The 23332-nt window shown below is 50.6% G+C and overlaps 1 protein-coding gene across 1 annotated transcript in view; it reads left to right on the plus strand.

Moving 5' to 3' along the window:
• Positions 1 to 23332, plus strand: part of LOC140494786 (uncharacterized) — a 309123-nt gene that overhangs the window by 234463 nt on the left and 51328 nt on the right. The window contains exons 2-3 of the mRNA XM_072594381.1: positions 7719 to 7844; positions 13970 to 14095. Coding sequence (XP_072450482.1) covers positions 7719 to 7844; positions 13970 to 14095 — 252 coding nt within the window. The remainder of the gene's footprint in view (positions 1 to 7718; positions 7845 to 13969; positions 14096 to 23332) is intronic.

Here is a 23332-nt window from a genome sequence, read left to right on the forward strand (position 1 = left end):
GACAGGTCTGTCACTGTATAACACTGTGGTACAGTACTGGTCGGGACAGGTCTGTCACTGTATAACACTGGGGTACAGTACTGGTGGGGACAGGTCTGTCACTGTATAACACTGGGGTACAGTACTGGTGGGGACGGGTCTGTCACTGTATAACACTGGGGTTCAGTACTGGTGGGGACGGGGCTGTCCCTGTATAACACTGGGGTGCAGTACTGGTGGGGACGGGTCTGTCCCTGTATAACACTGGGGTGCAGTACTGGTGGGGACGGGTCTGTCCCTGTATAACACTGGGGTTCAGTACTGGTGGGGACGGGGCTGTCACTGTATAACACTGGGGTACAGTACTTGTGGGGACAGGTCTGTCACTGTATAACACTGGGGTACAGTACTGGTGGGGACAGGTCTGTCACTGTGTAACACTGGGGTACAGTACTGGTGGGGACAGGTCTGTCACTGTATAACACTGTGGTACAGTACTGGTGGGGACAGGTCTGTCACTGTGTAACACTGGGGTACAGTACTGGTGGGGACAGGTCTGTCCCTGTATAACACTGTGGTACAGTACTGGTCGGGACAGGTCTGTCACTGTATAACACTGGGGGACAGTACTGTTGGGGACGGGTCTGTCACTGTATAACACTGGGGGACAGTACTGGTGGGGACAGGTCTGTCACTGTATAACACTGGGGTACAGTACTGGTGGGGACAGGTCTGTCACTGTATAACACTGGGGTACAGTACTGGTGGGGACAGGTCTGTCACTGTATAACACTGGGTACAGTACTATTGGGGAGGGGTCTGTCACTGTATAACACTGGGGTACAGTACTGATGGGGACAGGTGTGTCACTGTCTAACACTGAGATACGGTACTGGTGGGGACAGGTCTGTCACTATAACACTGGGGTACAGTACTGGTGGGGACAGGTCTGCCTGTATAACACTGTCGTACGGTATTGGTGGGGACAGGTCTGTCACTGAATAACACTGGGGTACAGTACTGGTGGGGACAGGTCTGTCACTGTATAACACTGGGGTACAGTACTGGTGGGGACAGGTCTGTCACTGTATAACACTGGGGTACAGTACTGGTGGGGATGGGTCTGTCATTGTATAACACTGGGGTACAGTACTGGTGGGGACGGGTCTGTCCCTGTATAACACTGTGGTACAGTACTGGTGGGGACAGGTCTGTCACTGTATAACACTGGGGGACAGTACTGTTGGGGACGGGTCCGTCATTGTATAACACTGGGGGACAGTACTGGTGGGGACAGATCTGTCACTGTATAACATTGGGAGACAGTACTGGTGGGGACAGATCTTCACTGTATAACACTGGGGTACAGTACTATTGGGGAGGGGTCTGTCACTGTATAACACTGGGGTACAGTACTGGTGGGGACAGGTCTGTCACTATAACACTAGAGTACAGTACTGGAGGGGACAGGTCTGTCACTGTATAACACTGGGGTACAGTACTTGTGGGGACAGGTCAGTCATTGTATAACACTGTCGTACGGTATTGGTGGGGACTGGTCTGTCACTGTGTAACACTGGGGTACAGTACTGGTGGGGTCAGGGCTGTCACTGTATAACACTGGGGTACAGTACTGGTGGGGACAGGTCTGTCACTGAATAACACTGGGGTACAGTACTGGTGGGGACAGGTCTGTCACTGTATAACACTGGGGTACAGTACTGGTGGGGACAGGTCTGTCACTGTATAACACTGGGGGACAGTACTGTTGGGGACAGGTCTGTCACTGTATAACACTGGGGTACAGTACTGGTGGGGACAGGTCTGTCACTGTATTACACTGGGGTACAGTACTGCTGGGGTCAGGTCTGCAACTGTATAACACTGGGGTACAGTACTGGTAGGGACAGGTCTGTCACTGTATAACACTGGGGTACAGTACTGGTGGGGACAGGTCTGTCACTATAACACTGTCGTACGGTATTGGTGGGGTCAGGTCTGACACTGTATAACACTGGGGTACAGTACTGGTGGGGACAGGTCTGTCACTGTATAACACTGGGGTACAGTACTGGTGGGGACAGGTCTGTCACTGTATAACACTGGGGTACAGTACTGGTGGGGACAGGTCTGTCACTATAACACTAGGGTACAGTACTGGAGGGGACAGGTCTGTCACTATAACACTGGGGTACAGTACTGGTGGGGACAGGTCTGTCTCTGTATAACACTGTGGTACAGTACTGGTGGGGACAGGTCTGTCACTGTATAACACTGGGGGACAGTACTGGTGGGGACAGATCTGTCACTGTATAACACTGGGGGACAGTACTGGTGGGGACAGGTCTGTCACTGTATAAAACTGGGGTACAGTACTGGTGGGGACAGGTCTGTCACTGTATAACTCTGGGGGACAGTACTGGTGGGGACAGGTCTGTCACTGTATAACACTGGGGTACAGTACTGGTGGGGACATGTGTGTCACTGAATAACACTGGGGTACGGTACTGGTGGGGACAGGTCTGTCTCTGTATAACACTGGGGTATGGTACTGATGTGGACAGGTCTGTCTCTGTATAACACTGGTGTATAGTATTGTTGTGGTCAGGTCTGTCACTGTATAACACTGGGGTATAGTATTGTTGGGGTCAGGTCTGTCACTGTATTCCTCTGGGGTACAGTACTAGTGGGTAGGGGTCTGTCACTGTATAACACTGGGCTACAGTACTGGTGGGGACAGGTCTGTCTCTGTATAACACTGGGGTACAGTACTGGTGGGGACAAGTCTGTCACTGTATAACACTTGGGTACAGTACTGGAGGGGACAGGTCTGTCACTATAACACTGGGGTACAGTACTGGTGGGGACAGGTCTGTCTCTCTATAACACTGGGATACTGTACTGGTGGGGACAGGTCTGTCTCTGTATAACACAGGGGTACAGTACTGGTGGGGACAGGTCTGTCACTGTATAACACTGGGATACAGTACTGGTGGGGACAGGTGTGTCACTGTATAACACTGGGGTACAGTACTGGTGGGGGACGGGTCTGTCTCTATATAACACTGGGGTTTATTATTGTTGGGGTCTGGTCTGTCACTGTATAACACTGGGGTACAGTATTGGTGGGGACAGGACTGTCTCTGTATAACACTGGGGTACAGTACTGGTGGGGACAGGTCTGTCACTATAACACTGTCGTACGGTATTGGTGGGGTCAGGTCTGTCACTGTATAACACTGGGGTACAGTACTGGTGGGGATAGGTCTGTCACTGTATAACACTGGGGTACAGTACTGGTGGGGACAGGTCTGTCACTGTATAACACTGGGGTACAGTACTGGTGGGGACAGGTCTGTCACTATAACACTAGGGTACAGTACTGGAGGGGACAGGTCTGTCACTATAACACTGGGGTACAGTACTGGTGGGGACAGGTCTGTCTCTGTATAACACTGGGGTACGTTACTGGTGGGGACACTTGTATACACTGTATAACACTAGGGTACGGTACTAGTGGGGACAGGTGTTTTACTGTCTAACACTGGGATACCATACTGGTGGGACAGGTCTGTCACTGTCTAACACTGTGGTACAGTACTGGTGGGGACAGGTCTGTCACTGTATAACACTGGGATACAGTACTGGTGGGGACAGGTCTGTCACTGTATAACACTGGGATACAGTACTGGTGGGGACAGGTCTGTCTGTATAACACTGTAGTACAGTATTGGTGGGGACCGGTCTGTCACTGTTTAACACTGGGATACAGTACTGGAGGGGACAGGTCTGTTACTGTATTATACTGGGGTACAGTACTGGTGGGGACAGGTCTGTCACTGTATAACACTGGGGTACAGTACTGGTGGGGACAGGTCTGTCACTGTATAACACTGGGGGACAGTACTGGTGGGGACAGATCTGTCACTGTATAACACTGGGGGACAGTACTGGTGGGGACAGGTCTGTCACTGTATAAAACTGGGGTACAGTACTGGTGGGGACAGGTCTGTCACTGTATAACACTGGGGGACAGTACTGGTGGGGACAGGTCTGTCACTGTATAACACTGGGGTACAGTACTGGTGGGGACATGTGTGTCACTGAATAACACTGGGGTACGGTACTGGTGGGGACAGGTCTGTCTCTGTATAACACTGGGGTATGGTACTGATGGGGACAGGTCTGTCTCTGTATAACACTGGTGTATAGTATTGTTGGGGTCAGGTCTGTCACTGTATAACACTGGGGTATAGTATTGTTGGGGTCAGGTCTGTCACTGTATAACACTGGGGTACAGTACTGGTGGGTAGGGGTCTGTCACTGTATAACACTGGGGTACAGTACTGGTGGGGACAGGTCTGTCTCTGTATAACTCTGGGGTACAGTACTGGTGGGGACAGGTCTGTCACTGTATAACACTTGGGTACAGTACTGGAGGGGACAGGTCTGTCACTATAACACTGGGGTACAGTACTGGTGGGGACAGGTCTGTCTCTCTATAACACTGGGATACTGTACTGGTGGGGACAGGTCTGTCTCTGTATAACACAGGGGTACAGTACTGGTGGGGACAGGTCTGTCACTGTATAACACTGGGATACAGTACTGGTGGGGACAGGTGTGTCACTGTATAACACTGGGGTACAGTACTGGTGGGGGACGGGTCTGTCTCTATATAACACTGGGGTTTATTATTGTTGGGGTCTGGTCTGTCACTGTATAACACTGGGGTACAGTATTGGTAGGGACAGGACTGTCTCTGTATAACACTGGGGTACAGTACTGGTGGTGACAGGTCTGTTACTGTATAAACCTGGGGTACAGTACTGATGGGGACAGGTCTGTCCCTGTATAACACTGGGGTACAGTACAGGTGGGGACAGGTCTGTTACTGTATAAACCTGGGGTACAGTACTGATGGGGACAGGTCTGTCCCTGTATAACACTGGGATACAGTACTGGTGGGGACTGGTCTGTCCCTGTATAACACTGGGATACAGTAATGATGGGGGCAGGTCTGTCCCTGTATAACACTGGGGTACAGTACTGGTGGGGACAAGAATGAACAGAAGTTAGATTGGGTTGAGCCTGCACTGTTGGAAGTTAGGAGGATGAGTGGAAACCTTTATTGAAACATACCCAAGTCTCAGCAATCCCTTTGCTGGCTTCTCACGTGATGTCTTTTTGGCACTCCATTCCCAACATCTCCCTGACAAACACCCCGCCCTCCCCATCCTCTCCATCCCCCTCCCACCCTCCCCCATCCTCCCCATCCCACCCCCACCCACTCTCCCCCATTCTCGCCATCCCCCTCCCACCCCCACCCTCCCCATCCTCCCCATCCTCCCCATCCTCCCCATCCTCCTCATCCCCCTCCCACCCATCCCACCCCCACTCTCCCCCATCCTCCTCATCCCCCTCCCACCCATCCCACCCCCACTCTCCCCCATCCTCTCCATCCCCCTCCCACCCATCCCACCACCACTCTCCCCCATCCTCTCTATCCCCCTCCCACCCCCACCCTCCCCATCCTCCCCCCACCCATCCCACCCCCACTCTCCCCCATCCTCCTCATCCCCCTCCCACCCATCCCACCCCCACTCTCCCCCATCCTCTCCATCCCCCTCCCACCCATCCCACCACCACTCTCCCCCATCCTCTCTATCCCCCTCCCACCCCACCCTCCCCCATTCTCCCTATCACCCTCCCACCCTCCTGCCCATCCTCCCCATTCCCCCCCACTCACCCAACCCCCCTGCCCTCCCCAGTCATCAACATAGACCCCACCCTCCCCAGTCGTCAGCGTAGACCACACCCACCCTACCCCCGCCCTCCCTAGTCGTCAGCGTAGACCCCACCCACCCTAACCCCACCCTCCCCGGTCATCAGCGTTGACCCCACCCACCCTAACCCCACCCTCCCCGGTCATCAGCGTTGACCCCACCCACCCTAACCCCACCCTCCCCGGTCATCAGCGTTGACCCCACCCACCCTAACCCCACCCTCCCCGGTCATCAGCGTAGATCCCACCATTTCCCAGCTGCTTTCCATTCAGAAGAACAGTCACCTGAGACACTGCCAGAGTTATTGAGTTTCAGGATTCCAGCTCCCACAATTATTTTTTATTGAGGGGACTTAACAAGTAGTTTCCTTCCAATTCGCTGATGGGACGGGGATGCTGCTGGTCCCTACCTCACATTGATGTGCTTGTGTGTTGGATGGTAGGTTAGAACCATCCTCAACATTGTTCCTTAGTTGACTCTTCTTTACGGCTGCTGTGGAACACTGTGTTCTCTGGATAACGGGGCTTCATAGAATCATAGAATCCCTGTTGGAGCCAGGCCCTTCGGTCCAACAAGCCCACACCAACCTGCCGAAGAGTAACCCCCCCCAGGACCATTCCCCTTCCCTAATACTCTTTATTTTACCCCTGACTAATGCACCTAACTTGCATATCCCTGAACACTACGGGCAATTTAGCATGGCCAATTCACGTAATCTACACATCTTTAGACAGTGGGAGGAAACCAGAGCACCCGGAGGAAACCCACGCAGACACGGGGAGAATGTGCAAGTTCCACACAGACAGTCGGCCAAGGCTGGAATCGAACCTGGGTCCCTGGCGTTGTGAGGCAGCAGTGCTAACCACTGAGCCACCGTGCCACCTCTTGTACAGTTTTAAAATTTATTCATTTGGGGGTTGTGGGCACCTCTGGCTGGGACGGTCCCTAGTTGCCCCTTGAGAAGGTGGGGGTGAGCTGCCTTCTTGAACCACTGCAGTCCATGGTTCAAGATCCAAAATGCCCTTAGGGAGGAAATTCCAGGATTTTGACCAAGCGACACTGAGGGAACTGCGATGTATTCCCAAGTCAGGATGGTGAGGGGCTCGGAGGGGAACATGCAGGAGGTGGTGTTCGCATGTGTCTGCTGCCCTTGTCCTTCTGGATGGAAGTGGTCATGAGTTTGGAAGGTGCTGTCTGAGGATCTTTGGTGATTTCCTGCAGTGCTTTGTGTAGATAGTACACTGCTGCTACTGAGCACCAGTGTTGGAGGGAGTGGATGTTTGTGGATGTGGTGCTGATCAAATGGGGGCTGCTTTGTCCAAGATACAGTCAAGCTGCTTGAGTGTTGTTGGATCTGTCAGCCAAAGCCGTTATTAATAGAGGGATCTGCAACATTTCAAACAAGACGTTTGTTCTCGACTTGACCTGGACACTGCCCACCTGGGTCCTCAGCTCCTGAAACAATCTGTCTCTCAATCACCCAATCAAATCACCCTCCTGGATTCCAGCATCAAATTGAAACACTTCCCCCCTGTTTCTCTCTGTTTCTCTTTCTTTCTCTCTCTCTCTCTCCACAGTAGCCAGACCTGCTCAAAGTGATGCTGCAGTTTCTGCAATCCCCATTTAATGATCTTGTGTGACCACTTCAACATAGCTCTGAGCACGATGAGGGTTCCAGGAAGTGGATGTCGACATAGCAGGTTTCTGATGATGTTGGGAAAGTGAAACTGTAGTATGTGTTTGTATAAAGGCAGAGTAAGTCTCCAAACAGAACCCTCAGTGCATTGTCCCTTGCTGATGTCTGAACACTGACAAATAAATTCCTACATCCAGGCAGACAGGATAATGCCGAGATCTTTAAAATCCTTAATCATAATGCACCCTTTTGGGGCCATTATTCTGTTCTCTCTGTTCCTCACATTCTGGTTTGCATTAATGTCTCCAAACCCACAGCGAGAGGTCTCCCAGCTCCAACAACAAAACACACAACTTCGGGAAAGTCACAAGAAGCTGGAGGTGAAAATGACGGCTCTGTACAATGATCTGAAGAAGACTCAGGAGGAGAAAGAGAAGGAGGTGGTGAGTGATAGAGCCAGTTGTTTGAGGGGGAGTGGGCAGCGTAGATAGACCCAGGAGAGGCCGGGGCTTCTTTAACTCACGGCCAATGGAAGATACTTCTCTGCCTCCCTCTCATTAAGGGACAATCATCAGACAGCAGCAATCTGACAGAACAATGCACTGTCTTAGGGTCAGTGCTGGGGGAGGGCCGCACTGTCACAGGGTCAGTGCTGAGGGAGTGCCGCACTCTCTGAGGGTCAGAGCTGAGGGAGTGCCACACTGTTGGAGGGTCAGTACTAATGGAGTGCTGCACTGTCGGAGGGTCAGGGCTGAGAGGGGGCCGCACTGTCGGAGGGTCAGTGCTGGGGGAGTGCCGCACTATCGGAGGGTCAGTGCTGGGGGAGTGCCGCACTATCGGAGGGTCAGTGCTGGGGGAGTGCCGCACTATCGGAGGGTCAGTGCTGGGGGAGTGCCGCACTATCAGAGGGTCAGTATTGAGGTAGTGCTGCACTGTTGGAGGGTCAGTATTGAGGGAGTGCTGCACTGTCGGAGGGTCAGTATTGAGGGAGTGCCGCACTGTCGGAGGGTCAGGGCTGAGGGCATTATGAGTTTGTAATTCCAGTTGCACAAGACTCAGAACAGGTCGTCACTCTGATAACGTTTTTTACAATTTCAAAAATATACTTTATTCATAAAATAATTTGATGGTCTGTACAGTTGGACATGCCATACATACGTAAACATTCCATTTGTTTGCATACCGAAAACAGAGTAATCATTCCTATTTACAGGTCTGTACGATTACATTTTTAGCTGAGGCGTCAGCGGGGCCCGATTACTGCGTGGGCCCCCTGTTCTTCTTTAGGCGGGCAGATGTTACACGGTGGTCTTTCCCCCCCGCGCCTTGGCGGTAGCTGCCCCAAGCTTCAGCGCGTCCCTCAACACATAGTCCTGGACCTTGGAATGTGCCAGTCTGCAACACTCAGTCAGGGTCAACTCCTTCAGCTGGAAGATCAACAGGTTTCGAACCACCCAGAGAGTGTCTTTCACCGAGTTGATGATCCTCCAGACACAGTTGATGTTTGTCTCGGTGTGCGTCCCGGGGAACAGACCGTAGAGCACGGAGTCCCGCGTCACGGCACTGCTCGGGACGAACCTCGACAAACACCACTGCATTCCTCTCCAGACTTCTTCTGTGTAGGCACATTCCAGAAGGAGGTGTGTGACAGTCTCGTCCCCCCCCGCAGCCGCTTCGAGGGCAGCATGCGGTGTGGCTGAGTGTCCGGGCGTGCATAAAGGATCTCACAGGCAGAGCCCTTCTCCCCACCAGCCAAGCCACGTCTTGGTGCTTGTTGGAAAGTTCTGGCGATGAGGCATTCTGCCAAATGGCTTTGACAGTCTGCTCAGGGAACCGCTCGATAGGATCCGCCCTCTCCTTTTCCCAAAGGGTCTCAAGGACACTACGTGCTGACCACTTCCTGATGGACTTGTGGTCAAAGGTGTTTTTCTTCATAAACTTCTCCACGAAGGACAGGTGATACGGAACGGTCCAACTACTCGGAGCGTTCTGCGGCAGCGAGGCCAGGCCCATCCTTCACAACACCGGGGACAGGTAGAACCTCACTACGTAGTGACACTTGGTGTTTGCGTACGGGGGGATCCACGCACAGCTTGATGCAGCCACACACAAAGGTGACCATCAGGGTCAGGGTGGCATTGGGTGTATTTTTTCCCCTGTTGCCCAGATCCTTGTACAGCGAGTCCCTTCGGACCCGGTCCATCTTTGACCTCCATATAAATTGGAAGATGGCCCGGGTGTCTGAGAGCAGCACAGGTTCTGGAATTGGCCAGACCAGTGGCATGTATAACAGCAATGACAGTGCCTCACACCTGATGACCAGGTTTTTACCCCACGATGGAGAGCGACTGTTGCTTCCATCTGCCCAGTTTCTGCCTCACTTTTCTGATACGCTCCTCCCAAGACTTGGTGCACGCCCCAGCACCTCCAAACCAAGTACCCAGCACCTTCAGGTGGTCGGTCCTGACGGTGAAGGGGATCGAGGATTGGTCGGCCCAGTTCCCGAAGAGCATGGCCTCGCTCTTGCCTCGGTTTACCTTGGCCCCCGAGGCCCATTTGAACTGGTCACATATGCACATGAGTCTGCGCATGGACAGCGGATCCGAGCAGAAAACGACAACGTCATCCATGTACAGGGAGGCCTTAACCTGTAGGCCCCCGCTGCCAGGAATAGTCACCCCTCTCAGGTTCGCATCCTTCCTAATGGACTTGGGAAATGGCTCTATGCAGCACACAAACAAGGCAGGAGAGAGAGGGCAGCCCTGCCTGACTCCAGATCTGACTGGGAAGCTATCTGATTCCCACCCATTGATTGAGACTGCACTGACAACGTTGGTGTAGAGCAGTCTGATCCATTTGCAGATTCCCTCCCCAAAGCCCATTTTGGAGAGAACATCTCTCATATATGTGTGTGATATCCTGTCAAAGGCTTTCTCCTGGTCCAGGCTGATCAGGCAGGTGTCCAACCCTCTGTCCTGCACGTAGGTGATCGTATCCCTGAGGAGTGCGAGACTCTCAGCGATCTTCCTGCCCGGTACAGCACAGGTTTGGTCAGGGTGAATCACCAACCCCAGAGCAGACCTGACCCGGTTGGCGATGACCTTTGACAAGATGTTGCAATCCGCATTCAACAGTGAGATTGGTCTCCAATTTCTGAGTTCCTCCCTCTTCCCCTTCCGCTTGTAGATGAGGGTGATGATGCCTTTCCTCATGGATTCACTCATGGTACCTGCCTGAAGCATACTGACATACACCTCCAGCAGGTCCTGGCCAATCAAGTCCCACAGAGCGGAATACAGCTCGACCGGTAAGCCGTCGCTTCCAGGAGTTTTATTCTTTTCGAAAGACTCGAGGGCCTTGGTCAGCTCGTCCCGAGATAGCGGCTGGTCCAGCCTCTCTCGTGTTCTGTCGTCTAAGACCTCTGTGATAGAGGACAGGAACGACTGGGAGGCCGCGCTGTCGGTCGGCTTCGCGTCACACAGACTGGCGTAGAAGGATTTACTGATCCTCATGATGTCAGCCTGAGATGACGTTATCGAGCCATCTTCTTCCTTCAGGCTGCTGAGCACGGAGCTCTCTTTGTGCACCTTCTGGAAGAAGAAACATGAGCACATCTCGTCCTGCTCCACCGAGTGGACCCTGGACCGGAAGATTATCCTGGAGGCCTCCGAGGCAAAGAGCGAGGCTTGCTGGCCCTTCACCTCCTTGAGGTCCTCCGTGACATCGACCCCCATCGTCTGCAGCAGGAGCAGGTTCTGCATACTTTCCTGGAGCTGGGACAGTTTTTCCCGCCTCTCTCTCACCTCCTGGACACCTTTGAGGATGAAGAACCTCTTGATGTTCCCTTTTACTGTTTCCCACCAGTCCGTTGGGGACTCAAAGAGGGGCTTCACGGTTCTCCAACCTGCGTAGTCCCTCTTGAGCTCCTCAATGTTTCCCAGGGCCAACAGCTTTGTGTTCAGCTTCCACGTTCCCTTACCAACCCACTGCTCGTCCTGTAGGTGACAGTCGGCCAGCAGGAGGCAGTGGTCAGAGAAGAACACCGGCTTGACGCGGTGGATCTGACCGAGAGTATTCGGGACACAAACAGGTCATCGATCCTTGAGCAGATAGACCCGTCTGCCCGTGACCAGGTGTATCTACGCTGCGCTCCATCTGCAGGGGTGCTGAAGACATCGTGCAGCTTGACATCTTTTACCGTGTCCATCAGGGCTCTGGACGTGGCGTCCGGTTTACTGTCACCCCCTCCCCCCCACCTCCGCCGGATCGTCCATCTGCATCAATGATACAGTTGAAGTCTCCGGCCAGAATGACCGGCCTGGATGTAGCCAGCAGCAGTGGAAGCTGTAGCAGGACGGCCAACCGTTCACTCTTACCCACTGGGGCGTACACATTAATCAGTCTCAGGGGGGCATTCCTGTACATGACGTCAGTGACGAGGAGGTGCCCGCCCACCACCTCCTTAACCTCAGAGATGGTGAAGTTACCTCCTCACAACAGGATACCCAGGCCGGAGACACGGCTATCGTTGCCCCCGACCAAACTGACGGCCCATTGGCCCACAAGCTCGACCATCTCCTGTAGCTGCTGAGGTGCGGTATCCCACACTCCTGCAGAAACAGGACGTCGGCTTTAACGTTGGCGAGGAAGGCCAGCGTAGAAACACATTGCGTTGCCGATTTGATGCGACGCACATTGATGCTGGCAATTTTTAACCCCATTTTAACAGTTTACAAGGTTAACAGTGTCCATTTGCTGCTGGTCTTGCCTCTCTGGGGTATCTGTGTGCATCCCCATGGTGACAGCAAACTACTGGACCCTCCCAGGTCTGAGGTAGCTGTCCGGTTCCACGCTGGAGCCATTTCCCTGCTCTGGTGTTTTCGGGTTCGGCCCAGGATCCGCACAGTCCAGTTCTCCATCTGACAGCGGGGCTGTCACAGGACCGCTGCTCCCAGTTACCTGGAGCTGTGGGCCGGTGGGTACCTCTTGGTTCTCACCGAGTGGGGGGAGGCCTTTCCCCATCCCCTCAGAGGGATCATCATTTCCTGCTTGGGTGGTGCTGCCCTCCTTTTTCCCCACGGTGCTCTGTCTCTTCCTCTGGTGACGACCCTCCTTGCACCCAAGGTCCACCAAGAGCAGGTCAGCACAACCAAATGACCCTCCAACGTCCAATCACAATCCGGTGATGATCTCCACTAGCTCTGGTGACTTGCACCTCGACACCTGTCCTGATAAGAACAGACACTTGATCTTAACCAAAAGGCCAAGAAGCCTGACTACACCAATTGGAAGACAGTAAAGGATCTGATTGATGCTCCCCCACTCTGGCTCCTATAACTTCTGACATCCCTCATATTAAAGTAACTCTGGTTTATTGTCTTAGATTAGATTCCCTACAGTGTGGAAACAGGCCCTTCGGCCTGACCAGCCCTCTGAAGAACAATTCAGCCAGACCCATTTCCCTAACACTACAGGCAATTTAGCATGGCCAGTTCACCTGACCGGCACACCTTTGGATTGTGGGAGGAAACCGGAGCACCCGGAGGAAACCCACGCAGACACGGGGAGAATGTGCAAACTCCACACAGACAGTTGCCCAAGGCTGGAATTGAACCCGGGTCCCTGGCACTGTGAGGCAGCAATGCTAACAGCTGAGCCACCTTGCCACCCTAAAAATGGCAGGCAGACCTGGCAAACTGGTCAAGAGGTCCCTTACCCACTGGGGCGTACACATTAATCAGTCTCAGGGGAGCGTTCCTCTACATGACGTCGGCGACGAGGAGGCGCCCACCCACCGCCCATCCATCGAGATTAATATCTCAATGAAACGCTATTAAACCCAAGTCTCTCCTTCAGACCTCACTTTCAAAAAAACACTGATTTGCAAAGTTATTTAATTGGTTGTAAAATGCTTTGAGACAGTGACAAGAAAGGAGCTATATAAATGCGAGACATATCCAAACATGTCCACAGGAAGTTCTGTTCTGGATCTTCAACATCTGCAACATTTCAAACAAGACGTTTGTTCTCGACTTGACCTGGACACTGCCCACCTGGGTCCTCAGCTCCTGAAACAATCTGTCTCTCAATCACCCAATCAAATCACCCTCCTGGATGCCAGCATCAAATTGAAACACTTCCCCCCTGTTTCTCTCTGTTTCTCTTTCTCTCTCTCTCTCTCTCCAGAGTAGCTAGACCTACTCAAAGTGATGCTGCAGTTTCTGTCTGTAATCCCCATTTAATGATCTTGTGTGACCACTTCAACATAGCTCTGAGCACGATGAGGGTTCCAGGAAGTGGATGTCGACATAGCAGGTTTCTGATGACGTTGGGAAAGTGAAACTGTAGTATGTGTTTGTATAAAGGCAGAGTAAGTCTCCAAACAGAACCCTCAGTGCATTGTCCCTTGCTGCTGTCTGAACAGTAACAAAAAAATTCCTACATCCAGGCAGACAGGATAATGCTGAGATCTTTAAAATCCTTAATCAGAATGCACCCTTTTGGGGCCATTATTCTGTTCTCTCTGTTCCTCACATTCTGGTTTGCATTAATGTCTCCAAACCCACAGCGAGAGGTCTCCCAGCTCCAACAACAAAACACACAACTTCGGGAAAGTCACAAGAAGCTGGAGGTGAAAATGACGGCTCTGTACAATGATCTGAAGAAGACTCAGGAGGAGAAAGAGAAGGAGGTGGTGAGTGATAGAGCCAGTTGTTTGAGGGGGAGTGGGCAGCGTAGATATACCCAGGAGAGGCCGGGGCTTCTTTAACTCACGGCCAATGGAAGATACTTCTCTGCCTCCCTCTCATTAAGGGACAATCATCAGACAGCAGCAATCTGACAGAATAAGACTGGGCTTCACACCATGCCTCAGTGGTTAGCACTGCTGCCTCACAGCATCAGGGATACTGGCTCAGTTCCATCCTCGGTTGACTGTGTGGAGTTTGCACATTTTCCCCGTGTCTGCATGGGTTTCCTCCCACAATCCAATGATGTGCAGGTTAGGTTGCATAGGCCATAGGAAATTGCGGGGAGAAAATGAGGACTGCAGATGTTGGAGATCAGAGTCAAAAAGTGTGGTGCTGGAAAAGCACAGCCAATCTGGCAGCATCCGAGGAGCAGGAGAATCGACGTTTCAAGCATAAGCTCTTCGTCAAGACTCACTTTCCTGATGAAGAGCTTATGTTCGAAGCGTCGACTCTCCTGCTCCACAGATGCTGTCTGACCAGATGTGCTTTTCCAGCACCACACTTTTTGACTCATGCAAAATTGTCCCATATTGTCCATGGATGTGTAGGTTAGATGCATCAAAAATTGGAAATGCAGGATTACAGGGATAGGGCTGGGTGGGTGAGTCTGGGTGGGATGCTTTTTGGAGGGTCAGTATGAGTGAGCGCCGCACTGTCGGATGGTCAGTGCTGAGGAGGTGCCGCACTGTTGGAGTGTCAGTGCTGAGGGAGTGCTGCACTGTTGGAGTGTCAGTGCTGAGGGAGTGCCGCACTGTCGGATGGTCAGAACTGAGGGAGTGCCACACTGTTGGAGTGTCAGTGCTGAGGGAGTGCTGCACTGTTGGAGTGTCAGTGCTGAGGGAGTGCCGCACTGTCTGAGGGTCAGAACTGAGGGAGTGCTGCACTGTTGGAGTGTCAGTGCTGAGGGAGTGCCGCACTGTCGGAGGGTCAGTGCTGAGGGAGTGCCACACTGTCAGAGGGTAAGTGCTGAGGGAATGCCACTCTGTCGGATGGTCAGTGCTGAGGGAGTGCCACACTGTCAGAGGGTCAGTGCTGAGGGAGTGCCGCACTGTCAGAGGGTCAGTGCTGAGGGAGTGCCACACTGTCAGAGGGTCAGTGCTGAGGGAGTGCCGCACTGTTGGAGTGTCAGTGCTGAGGGAGTGCCGCACTGTCTGAGGGTCAGAACTGAGGGAGTGCCGCACTGTCGGAGGGTCAGTGCGGAGGTAGTGCCACACTGTAGGATGGTCAGTGCTGAGGGAGTGCCACACTATCGGAGGGTCAGTAAAGAGGCAGTGCCACACTGTCGGATCCTCAGTGCTGAGAGAGTGCCACATTATTGTAGGGTAAGTGCTGAGGGAATGCCACTCTGTCGGATGGTCAGTGCTAAAGGAGTGCCGCACTGTCAGAGGGTCAGTGCTGGGGGAGTGCCACACTGTCAGAGGGTAAGTGCTGAGGGAATGCCACTCTGTCGGATGGTCAGTGCTGAGGGAGTGCCACACTGTCAGAGGGTCAGTGCTGAGGGAGTGCCACACTGTCAGAGGGTCAGTGCTGAGGGAGTGCCGCACTGTCAGAGGGTCAGTGCTGAGGGAGTGCCACACTGTAGGATGGTCAGTGCTGGGGAGTGACACTCTGTCGGATGGTCAGTGCTGAGGGAGTGCCGCACTGTCAGAGGGTCAGTGCTGAGGGAGTGCCGCACTGTCGGGGGGTCAGTGCTGAGGGAGTGCCGCACTGTCAGAGGGTCAGTGCTGAGGGAGTGCCGCACTGTCGGGGGGTCAGTGCTGAGGGAGTGCCGCACTGTCGGGGGGTCAGTGCTGAGGGAGTGCCGCACTGTCAGCAAACATTGGAATTGTGGAATCACACAGTAACGAGATTTGGATCAGGGTGACAGCAGTAGCAGCTGTGCTGAGGCAGCGATGGATGATGGGGATGTTAATGATGTGGCACAAGCTGATCTTGATGATGGCCTTGGCTGTGGTGATCTCACCAGGAGCTTGGACAAACAAATACATCTCATGCCCCTCTTGGCTGGGTATGGCTCTGACATCAGTCTCGCCGTTGTAAGGGCTGAACGTGGGCCAGTTTGAAATGGGTTGGAGCTCTAGTACAGCTCTGATCTACTTGACTGTCACTATGGAGTGAATGTCCTCCTTCTGTCCCTGAATTGTTTGTTCCATACTCTCCATTAACAGGAAGCTAGCAGAATGGAGATAGTTCTGCTCTGGGATCCCAGTGACTGTGTTTAATGTTCTTTGGATTTGAATTCAAATGCCATGAAAGCAGCTAAGAAGAACTAACACTGAATTCTTCATAAACCTGCACCTCAGCCTGGCCTGGAGGTGACTCAAATCCCACAGCAACATGGTTGAGTCCAAAATGGCCAATCGCTCAGTATCGAACGTTACCCAAGATCTCAACAGGCTCCATGTGACTGCAGTTTATTAACAATTCAGCTGAGAATGGCCCAGGCAGTGATACCCCAGGAACCCAAAATTGGAATGTTGAAAAAAATTGCTGTAAATTTTTTTTTGTTGACTTTTGGTTCTCTTGGAAACTAAGTAAAGACGATAAGATATAGGAGAGAATTAGGCTATTCAGTCCAATAAGTCTGCTCCCCCATTCTATCATGGCTGATCTGTTTCTCAACTTCTTTCTCCTGCTCTCTCCCCAAACTCCTTGCTCTCTTTACTCATCACAAACCTAACTTTTTAAATTTATTATCATGTGTACCTAAGAACAGTGAAAAACATTGTTTATGAGCAGTATAGGCAAATCATAACAAGCAAGGACATACAGGTGTTTGGGCGAAAAAGACGTAGACAGAGTGAGGCACACAGGTTATACTGCCCAGGGCGTGCACGTGGCAAGATAAACATTAACAAGATCAGCATTACTTCAGGCTAGAGAGTCCCTTCATCAGTCTAATAACGGTCAGGAAGAAGCTGTTCTTGAACCTGCTGGTGCATGTGTTCAGACTTCTGTATCTTGTACCTGGTGGAAGAGTTGAGGGAGATCATTACCAGAGTGGGAGGGTCTTTGATGATGTTGGCAGCCTTTCTGTGGCACCGAGACACACAAAATGGAGTCCATGGATGGAAGGGTTGGCTTCTGTGATGGTCTGGTCTGTGCACGCCACCTTCTGTAATTTCTTATGATCCTGGGCAGAGCAGTTACTGTGCCAGACCATTATATCCCCGGACAGTCTGCTTTCTATGGTGCATCTGTAAAAGTTGGTGACGGTCCTTATGGTGAGTCACCTGAGGAAGAAGAGGCGTTGTTGTGCCTTCTTGACCATCACACATACGTGGGAAGTGCAGGACAGATTGTCGGTTACTGCCATTCCGGGGGAGTTGATGTTCTCCACCCTCTCAACCTCGGCTCCGTTGATCTAATTGGGGGCGTGTTCTCTTCATTTCTTTCTGAAGTCAATGATCAGTTCTTTAGTTTTGCTGATGTTGAGAGAGAAGTTGTTCTCATTGCACCTTCTACCTCCCATCTGACTCGCTGTTGTTTGATATTCGTCCCACCACAATGGTGTCATCAGCCAACCTGTAGATGGCGCTCATCCAGAATTTGGCTACACACCCGTGGGTGTCAGGGGAGTACAGGCCGGGGGCTGAGGACACACCCTTGGGGGGGTGTAGTCCAGTTTTGCATGTTATTGTGGGGGAGGTCCTGTTGTCTGTCTTCACTGATTGCGGTCTGTGGGTCAGGAATCTGAGGACCCAGTTGCAGAGGGTGGGGCCGAGACCGAGGTCTTGGAGGTTTGGGATCAGTTTGGAGGGGATAATGGTGGAGCTGTAGTCAATGAGCAGGGATCTGACGTAGGCGTCTTTGTGCAGATATTCCGGGGTTGAGTGCAGGGCTAGGGAAATAGCATCCGCAGTGGACCTGCTCCATCAGTAGACAAATTGCAGGGGATCCAAGGCAGGCTGAGGAACTGGAGTTGATATGGATCATAACCAGCCTCTGTCTCTGTCTCAAATACTGTCAGTGGCTTGGCTTCCACAGCTCTCTGCAGCAACGAGTTCCACAGATTCCCCACCCTCTGGCTGAGGAAACGCCTCCTCTTCTCAGTTCGATAGGGTTGTCCCTTCACCCTGAGGCTGTGCCCTCAGGTACTAGTCTCTCCCACTGATGGAAACACCTTCTTCACAGCCACTCTATCCAGGCCCCTCAGTATTTTGTAAGTGTCAATCTGATTCCCCTGGGAATTGGTTTGATTGTTGGGCTGTGCTCTTGGCTTCCAGATGCAGCAGTGATCCCAATCTGAGGGTGAGTCTGTGCCGCCCAGGCTCCCTTGTCCTAATCCTAATGGAGGTGAAAACTCATGACCAACACAGTCTGGCGACACCTTCCACTGGAAACTGGACTTGAACCCCAATCCTAAAGGGACAGACCATCAGCAGAGGCAATTTGCTGATGACCTTTGCCCCTGTTCTTTAATGGACGTATTTCTGACCTGGAAAGTGCTCGGAATCTCAGTGCCTGCAGGAAGTCCAGTGTCAGCTGAGCTTTCTTAAAGGGGACTGACAGGCACCTTCACAATATCTCACCTTTGATGTCCAACTATTTTGTCTTTCTAAACAGACATCGTTGCTAAAACAGATCAACAATCAGGAGGAAACTATTGCAGGACACAGGAATCAAATCAGTGACCTCAGCAAGCGAAACTCCAATCTGCAAGGTCAGCACAACAACAAACTACATTTCTATGTTGCCTTGAATGTAATGAAACTGCTCAAAATGCTGCACATGAGCATGATGTGGTAAAATCTAATAAAGACCGACTTGAGGAATACTTTTGAGAATGAGGTGAGTTCTAAAAAGCAGGAGGGGGAGAGAGAGCAGGAGAGACTTAGGGAGGGAGTTGCCGAATGGGGAAGGAATGGTCTAACAATGAAAACTGGACACTCAGGACTTGGACGATGGAAGTGAATGTCACAGAAGTAGATGAGACAGTAAGTGATGAGGGTGACACAAGGAGTCTGAAGAGGGATATTAATGGGTGAAGTGAATGGGCATAAACCTAGCAAATGGAATATATGTGAGGTTGTGCACTTTGGCAGGAAGAATAGAGGAGCTGAATATTGTTTAAATGAGAAAGACTGCAGAAAGCTGAGGCCAGAGGGATTTGGACTTCCTTGTGCATGAATCTCTAAAAGCTCGCATACAGGTTCAGCGTGTATTAGAGAAAAAACATTGAATGTTGACCTTTATTTCAAAGGGGAGAAAGTGAGGACTGCAGATGTTGGAGATCAGAGCTGAAAATGTGTTGCTGGAAAAGCGCAGCAGGTCAGGCAGCATCCAAGGAACAGGAGAATCGACGTTTTGGGCAGCCCGAAACGTCGATCCTCCTGCTCCTTGGATGCTGCCTGACCTGCTGCGCTTTTCCAGCAACACATCTTCAGCTTTATTTCAAAGGGAATGGATATAAAAATGGGAGGTCTTGCTAAAACTATACTAACTAAATCACAGCTGGAACACTGTGAACAATGTGGTAAGATACACTGCTGTTGGAAGCAGTCCAGAGAAAGCTCTGAGGACATTATAGAGACATTGGTCGGGATCTTTCAGGAATGACTGGAGTCAGGGAGGGTTCCAGAGGACTGGAAAATGGCCAATGCAATACCCCTGTTTAAGAAAGGAGAGAGGCATAAAACTGCAACCTATAGGCCATGATCCTGACCTCAGTCATTGGTAAGATTATAGAGTCGATTATTAAGGATGAGATTGCAGAGTACTTGGAAGTGCATGGGTAAAATAGAGCCGAGTCAGCAGACTTTCATCAAGGGAATGTTAAACAGCCCAGGGAATCCCTTGAAGACTCAACCTATAAGCCTCTGTTGGTCTATCCCAGAAATCGTGGTCTGGAATAAAAAAACCTCTCACAGACCATTTAGTTAAATTTTAGTCATCACTTTTATGTACCGATAGCATCACTGTTACAACATAACACTGATACCATAAGCTAAACTGACTAGGTTCTGTAACCCAGGAGAGTAGGGTATCGCTGTTCTTTAAAAACTCTTGCAGGCTACTCTGTCCTCCTGTCACAAACAGGCTTCCTTTATACAAAACATTCACAAAATTAAACAGATAATAGTGAAAGACAATAATTCGTAAGGAAGAGAAGTTAATTGACAGGTCTGTGTGCGCTTGACTGGTCACTCCTACAGGCCTTGAACCATCCAGCAGGTTGTCAAAACAAATCCAGCCGAGTTAGGTGCCTGCTGGCGAGATAAGTATCTTACCACATTGTTCACAGAGAAGTACCAGTCTAAATGTCATAAGGGAACCTTCCACAGCTCGCACAGGTCAGATACAATTGTTTGACAAAACGGCTTCTTAGCAAGGAGGGCAAACTTTTGACCATAAAATGGCTTCCTGACACATTGTGCCAGAATCTTTTCAACATGAGGTTGAGAGTAATTTTTAAGCTGGGAGCAGACTCCTGCTTTTTATCTTAAGCACTGAATCATTCTGTACCTGAGACTGAGATGTTACCGTATGGTTGCATTTAAATTGATTCATTAGCCTCAAATTAAACATGCTTTCTTTTCAAGATTGTGATTCAAATTCAAATGAGACATAAGATCTGACTAGTTAGAATTGACAGTGGGGCAGTCATGGTCTGTAAGAACAGCAAGTAAGTTAAAGCTTCATCAATATTCCCTTTTAAAGAGTTTGCATTTCATAACCAGTAATGGCTTCTCAAAATCATCATAAAGACTCAAAATGCAATTAAATTCAATCCATAGCAAGTAAGCACAAAGAGTTAATTTTCTACTGGCTTCAGCAGTCCCAGCACTAAAATGGTCTCTCTCTCTTTAGTGTCCTTTTGAACTCTCAAGTCAGGGATTTGTAAGAGAAAAGATGTTTTTCCTTCTGTGTCTGCCTCACTTGTAAGGGGTAATAAGAATCCATTATAATTGATAGGGCCTGACAATTAAATACAAGGCTTTTGACAATACCGAGTTTCGTTTTGGGGTCAGAATCAAACACTGTCATTCATTTCACAAGGGAGCAGGCTTGAATGTTATCACTCAGTGTCCTGTTTACACAGATTCATAGAGTCATGGAGTCATAGAGATGTACAGTATGGAAACAGACCCTTCGGTCCAACCCATCCATGCCGACTAGATATCCCAACTCAATCTAGTCCCAACTGCCATTTCCCTCCAAATCCTTCCTATTCATATACCCATCCAGATGCCTTTTAAATGTACCAGCCTCCACCACATCGTCTGGCAGCTCATTCCATACACGCACCACCCTCTGCGTGAAAAAGTTGCCCCTTCGATCTCTTTTATACCTCTCCCCTCTCACCCTAAACCTATGCCCTCTAGTTTTGGACTCCCTCACTCAGCGAAAAGACCTTGTCTATTTACCCTATACATGCCCCTCATAATTTTGTAAACCTCTATAAGGTCACCCCTCAGCCTCCGACACGCCTTTTCAACCTCTCCCTGTAGCTCAAACCCTCCAACCCTGGCAACATCCTTATACATCTTTTCTGAACTCTTTTAAGGCACTGATGTTAAGGCAAATGTTCTTAATTGCCTTACAGCATCCTGTTATCACTTGGTGAGAACAGATGTTTTTACCTTCTTTTTCTTGGCCAGACCCTCCCTGCCTGTCTATTTTCTAGAGTGTAGCAAATGTGTTCTATAATTCAACATTACATTTTAGTCTAAATGTTTAAGGACAAGTTTTAAGGCTAAAGACTTTGTCAAGGAGGTCATGCCTGACAAAAATGTTAGAATTCTTTGGGGAGGTAACAAGTAGATTAGATAAGGGAGAGCCCAGTAGACCTGAACCAGAGGACCTCTGTCAAGGTGCTACACGGGAGGCTGCTGAATAAGCTAAGAGTCCATGGTGTTAGGGGCAAGGTACTGACATGAATTGAGGATCAGCTGACTGGCAGAAGGCAGTATGGGGACAGAGGGGTATTTTTCAGGATTTAAGCCAGTGACTAGTGGAGTTCCATGTTGGAACCACAACTATTCACGTTATACATTTACAATCTGAATGAAGGAACTGAGCACACTGTTGCTAAGTTTGCATATGTCACAAAGCTAGGTGGAGGGACAGATACTGTTGGAGAGGCGATGAGGCTACAGAAAGACTTGAATGGGCTGGGAGAGTGGGCAAAGGAGTTGGCAGTTGGAATATAATGTTGGAATGTTTGGGGTTATACACTGTGGCCAAAAGAATAGAGGTCTAAGACTATTTTCTAAATGGGGAAAGGCTTCAGAAATCTGAAGCACAAAGGGACTTAAGAGGGCTGGGTTAGAATTCACTTCAGGTTGACATATAAATTCAGTTGATGGTTAGGAAGGCAAATGCAAGGTGAGCATTCATTTCAAGAGGATTAGAACATAAGAGCAGGATGTACAGCTGAGGCTGTATAAAACTCTGGTCTCTCTAACACACACACACACACAGACTCACACACAGACTCACACACACACACACACACACACACACACAGACTCACACACAGACTCACACACACACAGACACACACACACACACAGACACACACACACACACACACACACACACAGACACACACACACACACACACACACACACACAGACACACACACACACACACACACACACAGACACACACACACAGACACACACACACACACACACACACACACACACACACACACAGACACAGACACACACACACACACACAGACACACACACACACACACACACACACACACAGACTCACACACACACACACACACACACAGACTCACACACACAGACACACACACACACACACACACAGACTCACACACACACACACACAGACTCACACACACACACACACACACACAGACTCACACACACAGACACACACACACACACAGACTCACACACACACACACACACACACAGACTCACACACACAGACACACACACACACACACACACACACAGACACACACACACACACACACACACACACACACAGACTCACACACACAGACTCACACACACACACACACACACACAGACTCACACACACAGACACACACACACACACACACACACACACACACACTGACATACACACATACACACAGAAAACACACACTCATACACACACTTACACACACACTCATACATACACACTTACACACACATACAGACACACACACACACTCATACACACACTTACACA

Source organism: Chiloscyllium punctatum, chromosome 24, assembly GCF_047496795.1.
Source record: "Chiloscyllium punctatum isolate Juve2018m chromosome 24, sChiPun1.3, whole genome shotgun sequence".
Classification (NCBI taxonomy): domain Eukaryota; kingdom Metazoa; phylum Chordata; class Chondrichthyes; order Orectolobiformes; family Hemiscylliidae; genus Chiloscyllium; species Chiloscyllium punctatum.